This window comes from Fukomys damarensis, unplaced genomic scaffold, assembly GCF_012274545.1.
Source record: "Fukomys damarensis isolate Sample0158 unplaced genomic scaffold, DMR_v1.0_HiC HiC_scaffold_15, whole genome shotgun sequence".
NCBI classification, from domain to species: Eukaryota; Metazoa; Chordata; class Mammalia; order Rodentia; family Bathyergidae; genus Fukomys; species Fukomys damarensis.
Genome location: NW_022900927.1, coordinates 56,370,980 through 56,380,146, shown reverse-complemented (window position 1 = coordinate 56,380,146; position 9,167 = coordinate 56,370,980). Strand labels below are relative to the sequence as shown.

The following is a 9,167-nucleotide window of genomic DNA, read 5'->3' as shown; positions in this document are numbered from 1 at the left end:
TTTTTTTTTTTTTTTTTTTTTTTTGAGACAGGATCACTAAGTCCAGGCTGGCCTTGAATCTCCTCCTGCCTCATTCTTCCACTTGTGCTACTGCACCTGGCCTAAGGTAGGCAGGTTTTGATAAAAAGTATTTATTTATGCAACTCTACTATATTTTGTGGTGTATGAAGAACACTATTGCCTATTTACATGAGAAACCTTTAGAGTTGTGTCATATTGGTAAATTCAGTTTTCAGTACTCAGTGAATGAACAGAAGTCAGCTATTTTATTTAGTCACAGAGTTGGAAGAAACAGTTTTGGATTTACTAAGAAATGTACAGTATGCTCAAAGCTATGTATACTGGAATTTAAGGAATTTTCAACAGTAATGTTAACCCTGTACAGTGTAATACTGTATACTTTCCTAGTAAAATGTCAAATTCATTATGTTAAAAATGTTAGCCGGCCATGGTGGTGCATACCTGTAATGCCAGCACTTGGGAGGCTGAGGTAGGAGGTTCACTCCTAGTTCCAGGCCAGCCTTGGCTATGTTGTCAGCTCATGGCCAGCCTGAACTACATAGTGAGACCCTATCTTAACAAACAATCAAGAATTTAAAATGTCCATTTAGTCATGTATCATCTCGTGCTTTGGTTTATCATCTCGTTATGACTTTTTTTCTTTTTTAGATACAAAGAAGCCACCAGTGGCCCCCAAACCAAAGTTTGTAGGGGCAGATAATAAGCCAGCTCCTCCTCCTGTTGCACCAAAACCTGACAGTGTGGTTGCCAGCATTCCACAGTCAACAAGGAAAGCTAAACCAGCAATTGCACCCAAACCGAAAGTTCCGAAGAGCTCACCTGTGGAAGAGCCAATGCCTTCACTGCCGAGGAAAAGCACCAGGGACCTGGAAGAGCATAAATCAGAATTGCCCCAAAGCACCGACAGCTTTAATTGCAAAAATGTAGGAGATCAGAGCAGCGATTATATTTTACCCGAGTGTCCCTGTGGTTCTGAATGCATCCGTAAGCTTAGGAATAAAAAGAGTATGTGTGTGAAGCAGCTTGTTTTAGAGCCCTTGGACATGAAAGAAAGTTTAAAAAACAGTAAAAGGGATGAGTCTTTTTTGACGAAAAAAAATCAGATGAAATGGAATTCTGGTGAAAATTTTAGGTTGCAAAGTGGGGTGGTGTTAAAGGCAAGCATCCTAGAAGAGAAGCTCAAAGATGCTTTGAAACAGCAAAAGTCGGCTTTTAGTTCCCCACAGAAGCAGACGTCCACTGACAACCCAGAAATGAATGGTGCCCGCAGTGCCAACATGAGTTTCAGAATTCGTCTTCCAGACTCGTCACCTTCCCTATCCAGCTTCAAAAAGGTGCCTGTTGCTCAGCACTGCCACTTGCAGCTTCCTAGGGGTGAATTTGAAAATCTTGAAACTTGTGAGGAGGGAAGCAAAAAAAGCGATAGTTCCTTTCATTTATCCAAACCAGGAGCTCTGGGAAATGGTAAAAAGAATACGTTTGTATCTTCAGATGAAGTCAGTAAGAACACAGAAGTCAAAGATCATAGCCCCTCAAAAACTGACTCGGTACCACGTACCCCCACGTTTCCTACTCCGAAGCCCAGAAAGACACGACTGTTACGCCAAAAACATGTAGATAATCCTAGTGGAGGTGCTGAGGAACCACAGAATTTAAATAATAGCTCTTGTCTTGGTGAAGATGGTTTGAAAAACAGTGAAGTCAGTGTTCTTCGGGAGAATGCTTTGTGTCACCAAGATCCAGTGAGCAAGGTGAAGCTGGGAAATAAAAGTGAAGTGGATAGTAGCTCTGACAGGGACAGACCAGACTTGTGTCACGAGACATCTTCCCTTGAGAACACAGCAGCTTCTTTAGACGCAGACTCTAATTTGAGTTCTGACAGGAGGACAGATGTCGATGGTTCTAGTACATCATTTGGTGCAGACAAAGGGACTCATTTTGTAAGATCCAATGCTCTGTCTTGGAGCCTGCCTAAGCAGCTCAAATTAACTGGCAGCGAACATCTGCCAGCTGGGAACCTGGGAGTGTCTGCCCCTCCAGTGCAAAAGGACTGTATAATGAAAGAGGAAAATTCCTCAAGAATTGTCCCCAAGAAACCTCAAAGGCATAGCTTGCCTGCTTCAGGAGTGCTCAAAAAGGCTGCTTCTGTGGAGCTGGTGGAGAAAAGTTCTTTTCCTTTAGTTGAAGTAAAAAGTTCAGGGAAGGTTCTAGAAAGAAACCACCTTCAGCATTTGTGTGCCCCAGACCATGCTAGATCATCTTCCTTCGATATGCCCAAACAGACTTCAGAAAAGCCAGTGTGGAAGTTGCCTCATCCTATTTTACCCTTTTTAGGGAACTCAGAATCGTTAAAGTCTGTCACTGTGCCTGCCGGTGGTGAGCCTTCCGCTGCCCTACCCAAGCTGAGGGCAAAGTCATTATCCTCTGTGGATCTGGACAGGTGCACCAAGCCCTGCAAACCGTCTCCCAAGAAAAATTCTTTTAGGCAGTTGCTCAACAGGAAGCTGTCTATGTGCTTCCTAAGGGGAGACTTTCAGAAATCTTGGTTCCGGAGTGGCCAGCTCGGAGACAAAAGCAGAGCTTACCTGTCTGGCAGGGAGCGGAGGGGGCCTGGAAGTGTCTGGTGTGGGCTGCTGGCGGCCGACCTGGAGAAGAGAGGCAAACCCAGAAAGGTGTGTTCTGTGGACCATTACAGCCCAGAATCTCGGAAGAAGAAGAAGAAGCCCTGGGGCCGGAGTGCAGCTGAAGGCCTGAGAGCGGAATCTCTGGACGAGCAGATGCTCTCCAGGGAGCCGGGTGTCTTTGAGCCCGAGTGCGAGAACGTGCGCCACTACGAGGAGATCCCGGAGTACGAGAACCTGGCCTTTGTCGCAGCCGCGGGGAAAACTCTCACGTTGGAAGGGCAGAATGGCAGCAGCGTGGAGGATGCGGACGCGGACCTGTATGAGGTACAAGAGCTGTACGAAGCTGCCGCCTTAGGCCTGCACCCGGGACCCGGACATCTGTGTTCCAGGTAACATGCAGGCGCGCCGCTTCTTTTTGTTCATTTTTATTTGCTGTTAGTACGTGCTTGGAGTGCACAGTGATCACGTTGCTTGTGGGGTTTGGCACGTGCCCATAACACATCTGAAGTTTTTTCCTCTCCTCCGGTCATCTCTTGGTCCCCTTTTCCTTTTGTAAAAGATCTACCTCCTTATTTCCTATTAATTTTTAATTTACTCTTTGTTTATACTTTGGGTTTTTTATGTAAGAAACCACGCGCTATTTAAACTTGTGTGTCTGATTTGTTTCACTTAGCATATGGTTTCAAGGTGCATCCATTTTCCTACAGATGACTGAAGTTTATTTATGGCAGAAAGGTACTCCATCGTGTGTAGATGTCACATTTTCTTTATCTAGTCATCTATTGATAGACTATAAGTTGCTTCCAAGATTTAGCTATTATGAATTGTGCCACTATAAATGTAGGTTTGTGTGTGTTGTAAATATGTCTTTAACTCTTTCAGGAAGATACCTAGAAGGGGAATATCGGGTCAAATAGAATTTCTCTCTTTAGCTTTTTGAGGAATCTTCATACTGATCTCCAAAGTGGTTGTATTGCTTTCACATTCCTACCAAGGATGTAGAAGTGTTCCTTTCTCCCTGAAGCCCCGCCAGCATTTACTAGTCTTTGACTTCTTGATGGTGGCCGTTCTTCCTGGAGTAAGGTGGAATCTCAGAGTTGTTTTAATGTGTGTTTCTTGGCCAGTGGTGTTAAACACTTTTTGATGGATTTATGGGCCCACAGATGCCACATTTCTGCATAGATCATTACAGTTAGCCTTTGCAGCCCAGTGAGACAGGGATTCAGGGGGAAAGTCGCTCAGTGAGGGACTGATGGGGAGACATTTTGTCCACACAGCCTCTTGCCATACAGTGGGAATGGGTATTTGCATTGCAGCCTTGGAGTCATGGGCTTATTTTAGCAGCTGAGTGAAGGAATGAAAGAGTAGCAGTGTAGCCACTGTGAGAAAGGTTTGGAGCAGAGAGGTCCCAGGGCCTCCAGGCCCCGATTCAGGAGTCATTGTGGAACCTGGGACTTCTGGAAATTGGTTAATTCAATGAGGTTTTTGTGCTGAGGATAGGAAATCTGAAGTTACCGAAATTCATGTATTATGGTGTCCTTATCAGGTAAAAACTCTAGGTTTGTGGGAGTTTTTTGTTGTTGTTTTTGTTTTGTTTTGTTTTTTGAGACAGGTTCTCACTATGTAGTGCAGGCTGGCCTTGAACTCTTAGAGATCTCCCTCACTAAGCAGTTAAATTCTCCAGCATCTTATTAGAGCCTTCAACAAATAGAAAAACAGGTCTCTTGTTTTTCTGCCAGCTTCTGGATAGCCCAGGCTGGTCTTGAACTTGCTGCAGTTCCCTGCCTTAGCTTACCAAGTACAGGGGTTACAGGTGTGCGCCCTCAGCCTGGCTCTTTCTCAATTTTGCATCTGCACTTTAATATACCTACGCATCCCTTACTGGTCCAGCCCATCAATCACTGGCCTGGGGAGGCTTCTGTGGCTTCCTGGTAGGAAGTGTGACTTTCCTCTTCCAAGCTCCTGGCTATGCTCTTGCAGCCTCTGTCTCAGTCTTACAGTGGTATCATTATTTACTAGTGTGTCTGAGATTTTACATTCATCTTTAGGCTCCTTGAAGAGTTCTAGGCTTATCTTTTTATCGTGCAAGAGGCCTAGGCGGTCAGTAGGTGGTGATGGGTGTGGGAGAGAAGGAATACAACAGGCAAAGGGCATCTCATTGGCAGCTGCTGCCCTCTCTGCAGGCTGTGTATTTGAGGTGTGTGTTTGTGTCTAATAAGGAGGCCCAGAAGCTTCTTTCAAAGTCTTCAGATTAGTCATAGGCCACTGATAGCAGGTTGTTGGGTCCCCGGCTCTTAAAAATGTGATTTTTGTAGGGCCAGGGAGTTAGCTCAGTGGTTTTGCCGCCTGCCTCGAAAGCTTAAGGTCCTGAGTTCAATCTCCAGTACCAAAAAAAAAAAAAAGTCATTTTTATAGAAATACAATGGTATCTTGATTCACGAATACTTTTGTATGCAAACAATTTGGTTTGGAAATAGAAGTGTTTGAAAAATTTTGTTTTTGTTTGCATGTAGCCAACGTAGATTGTTTCTTGAAATTGGAGGTTTGGCCCTTCCTGTTGGGACAAGATTTAAATGCCAATCATTTACATTTGCCACTGTCTCTGACACAGGCTTGGCACTTTTGGAACTTGTTCTTTTTTTTTTTTTAGACAGCGTCTCACTGTATGGTTCAGACTGGCCTTGAGTTTGCAGTGACTCTCCTGCCTTGGGCGTGTGCCACCGCCTTGGGCAGGGGCTTGTTCTTTGACTGGACCTGCTGTTGGCTCTGGGGACCCAGGGTGGCAGGTGTGAAGGTACCTAGGCAGGCAGCACTGCTGGGCCGGCCTACCTGGGGACAGTTCTGCAGGCTGGAGGTTGCCTCTGGCTGTCTACCAAGGCTGCCTGGGGAAGAGAGCCCAAGATCTACTTTGGAATTTCTGCTTTCAAGACTTATTTATCCCTGGAGCAAGAATTACCTTACTGGGATTCCAGACTTCTAAACAGTGCCAGCAGAATCAGAGGCCTTCAGTATTCGGGTCAGACTCATGGCATTGCCTCAGAGGCCATTGCTTTTTATGTTTGTTTGAGACAGGTTCTCCCTGTGTACTTTAGGCTGGCTTGGAAGTGATCCTTCTGCCTCAGCCTCCTCCAGAGCGTGAGACGTACTGGGCCTCAGAATGCATTTCCCCAGTGACCCCTCCCCCACTGGACTGTGTTAGCCTGTGTCCCTGCCCCCAGGCCATCTCAGGTCTTCCCTGTGAGTTCCTAGGGTATTAGCCTGGGCTGGGGCTGAAGCTCGGGGCGAGGTGACTAAGGAAGAATGAGGAGGTTGCTGTGCGCCTGACTGTTGAGGCTGGGGAGTGATGAGCCAGGAGGGTGGGGTGGTTGGAAATGTGTAGGCTAAGGGTTTCACTCTCTTCCCTTTTCATTTGATTCTTTGTGTGTGTGTGATACAGAAGATTGAACCCAGGGACTCTACCCTGAACTACATCCCCAGCCCTTTTCTAACTTTTTATTTTGATACAGGGTCTCACTGAGTTGCTAAGTTACCTACATTAGGCTCAAACTTGGTAATCCTCCTGCCTCAGCCTCCTCCACAGCTTGCTCCTGTCCCTTCTCTTCCTCTTAATTCCCCTTTCCTATCTACCTGGTTCTGCTAGTTGCTGACTGTTTCTGATTTTAGACTGGAGTGAGTAGGAGAAACTGGGGGGAGGGCTAAGGAGGGCACCGGAAATCCATTGGGGGGGGAGGATCAGCCCAGTGTGGAGGCAGAGGAGGGTGAAGTGGGGAGGGGCGAGGGGCCCTGAGCGAGCTTCAGCCCCAGCCCAGGCTAATACCCTAGGAACACACAGGGAAGACCTGAGATGGCCTGGGGGCAGGGAGGGGGGCCCAAGACGCCAGTTTTAAGTGTTCCCAGAGGGGTCACCTTTTGGTCACTGCCCTGCCAACTCCAAAGCAGTTTGGACAGAAGTCAGATCGGAGCCCCGTGGAGTATTCCAGTGAGTTTGAGGTACCGTTGTGGGTCCTTTTCCATGTTTCACTGGTATGCAGGTGGTGAGTTGAGTTTTCATTTCCTATTTATATTCAGGAAGTTTGATTTCAGAGGGAAGTTTCTAAATTTTGGGCTACAGATAAGTGAGCAGAGCGACAGAATTCAAGTGCTGGAATTTTCCTTTTGGAATGGAGGCAGACTTCTTAGTTTTTGTAAAGAAGAAAACTTCCCCTGGAAACATTCCAGGTTTTTCCTGTGTTGTGAAGGTTTTTCCTATGACAAGTGTTTCAAAGAAGTTAAGGGGTGGGGTAACTTCTGGGTAATGTAGCACACTCTCAGTTTGTATGTTCTGCTGACCTGAGCAGGTGTTAAGCAGGGCATTCAGAGGAACTTCTGCCCAGTCAGGAGACAGACAATTCTAATACAGCGTGGTTTTGTTAATCAAGCTTTGTCTGATTGGACTGGTGTGAGCAGAGTATTAAAGATAACCTTACAAATAAAAAAGTGAAAAAAATAAAGATAACTGTATAGCCAGGTGTGGTGCTACCTAATACCACATAGTCCTTACACTGGGAGGCTGAGGCAGGAGGATTTCAAGTTGGAGTCCCACTTGGGCAGTTTAGTGACTTAGAGACCCTGTTTCAAAAAAAAAAAAAAAAAAAAGGCTAGAGATGTAGCTCTCTGTGTAAAGCCCTAGGTTCGACCCCTAGTAGTAACACACCTGTGCACACGTGGCAACTTTACCAAGGTGGTAACTCTTGAAACAAGGTTTTTTAAATGGGCCAGGTTAGACCTGGCATTTAGGAGGCTGCTGTGTAAATGTGGGCAGAACATGTTCTGTGGGGAGAAGCCAGGTTGGCGACTGAGCCAGACTGGGAAGAAAGGAAGTAGAACCAGAATGTGTGTTCTTCCTTGAACCTGGGACCAGAAGTCCCCATCTCAAATAAGTTTGTATTTATCATTTGGTCTTTTTTTTTTCAAGAAACAGAATTCCAACTAAATAAAATAAGCCTCTGAATCCTTCCTTTTTCGTTGTTATGTATACCCTCATCCTGGGGAAGGAATGTACCACGTTTTTCATTTGTTTCTCCCCAAATCACTGTCAGTGGTTGTACTGTGAACATCAGACCTGTGGAGCAGACAGACCCTTCCCTCCCTGAACCTCCCATCTGGCGGTGCTGTGGGGCTTGTGCACCACAGATTATACGATGACAGGCTTTGTAAATAGCTGCAGGAGCCTTTGCCTGTCCTCCTCTTTGCATGCTCTGATAAGATTATGCGTGGCCAGAAGGTGGGGGTTGGGACCAATAGCTCTCAATGGCAGCACTTTCCTGTGAGTTATTTTCAGCTTGAGTTCAGGAAATCAAACATTTGGATGATGGGCCAGGGATTTAGCTCAGTGGATCCGCGCCTGCCTCGCAAGAGGAAGGTCCTGAGTTAGATCCCCAGTATCCCCTCCCCCGCAAAAATTTGGATGCCTCTTTAACTTTGAGATTCTTGTGTTAGAATTACTGCTGCACAGTTTTGGCAAGTCTTTGTGTTTACATACATTTGAAACTGCAGCTAGAGAAGCCTTGAGTTTTATTTGTTGGTGATAACATTTTTTTATTTCCTTTAAAAATAAATGTCAAGAATTAAACTACAGTATCCAGCTATATTGCTTTGGTCTTATTTCCTGCCAGAGCAGATGAATGATATTTTATCACAAATATATGCTTTTGTGTATTAGAATGTCACTTTGTAAGACCTAAAGTCTCACTTCCACTCCACGGAGCGTGAACAGCCGAAAGGCCTCCACGATGCTGGGCCCTAACACCCAGCGAGGCTCCGGGAACACGACAGAGAACCGAGAAACCCAGGAAGGAACACACCAGCCTAGATGGTAAAGAGACCTTTATTAGTCTGGCCAGACGGCACTCCCGGAGCCAGGTGGCTCAGAGAGGCAACTGCTCAGGGGCTGAGGTACTTTTTATAAGGTTTTTCTAAACAAAGAGTCAGGGAATTCACAGAACAAGACTGCAAACACATTGCTTATCTTATGCAGGAAATGTTCTAGGGTCACCTTTTGTCAAACCATTTGCCCCTGGGCGGGCTGTTAACCAAGGTAGCAATTAGCATATGAAGAAGCACAGTCTGGCCTATTAGCATGGAGTCACTTTAGCCTATTCAAGTCTTACAACTTTACCCTCTTTTTTTTTTTTTTTTTTTTTTTTGGTACTGGGGCCTGAACTCAGGACCTTGAGATTGCAAGGCAGACAGTGGCAACACTGATATAAATCCCCGGCCCTCTAACCTATTTTTAATTTTTAAATTTTGAGATAAGGTCTTGCTAAGTTGTCTGGGATGGGTTAGAATTTGTGGTCTTCTTGCCCCAGCCTCCTGCCCCAGAGTGCTGGGGTTACAGTTCAACATCACTAGCCCGTCTTCACTACACTTGTAGAGGCATATTTAGTCAGAGATAGTGTAAGACCTAAAGTCTCACTTCCACTCCACGGAGCGTGACCAGCCGAAAGGCCTCCACGATGCTGGGCCCTAACACCCAGTGTGAGG

The 9,167-nt window shown here is 45.8% G+C and overlaps 1 protein-coding gene across 1 annotated transcript in view; it reads left to right on the top strand.

The window, feature by feature from the left end:
- Nucleotides 1-448: 448 nt before the first annotated feature.
- Fgd6 (FYVE, RhoGEF and PH domain containing 6) overlaps nucleotides 449-9,167 on the top strand; it is an 83,863-nt gene continuing 75,144 nt past the window's right edge. Inside the window, exons 1-2 of the mRNA XM_010629223.1 lie at nucleotides 449-464; nucleotides 670-3,034. Coding sequence (XP_010627525.1) covers nucleotides 449-464; nucleotides 670-3,034 — 2,381 coding nt within the window. The remainder of the gene's footprint in view (nucleotides 465-669; nucleotides 3,035-9,167) is intronic.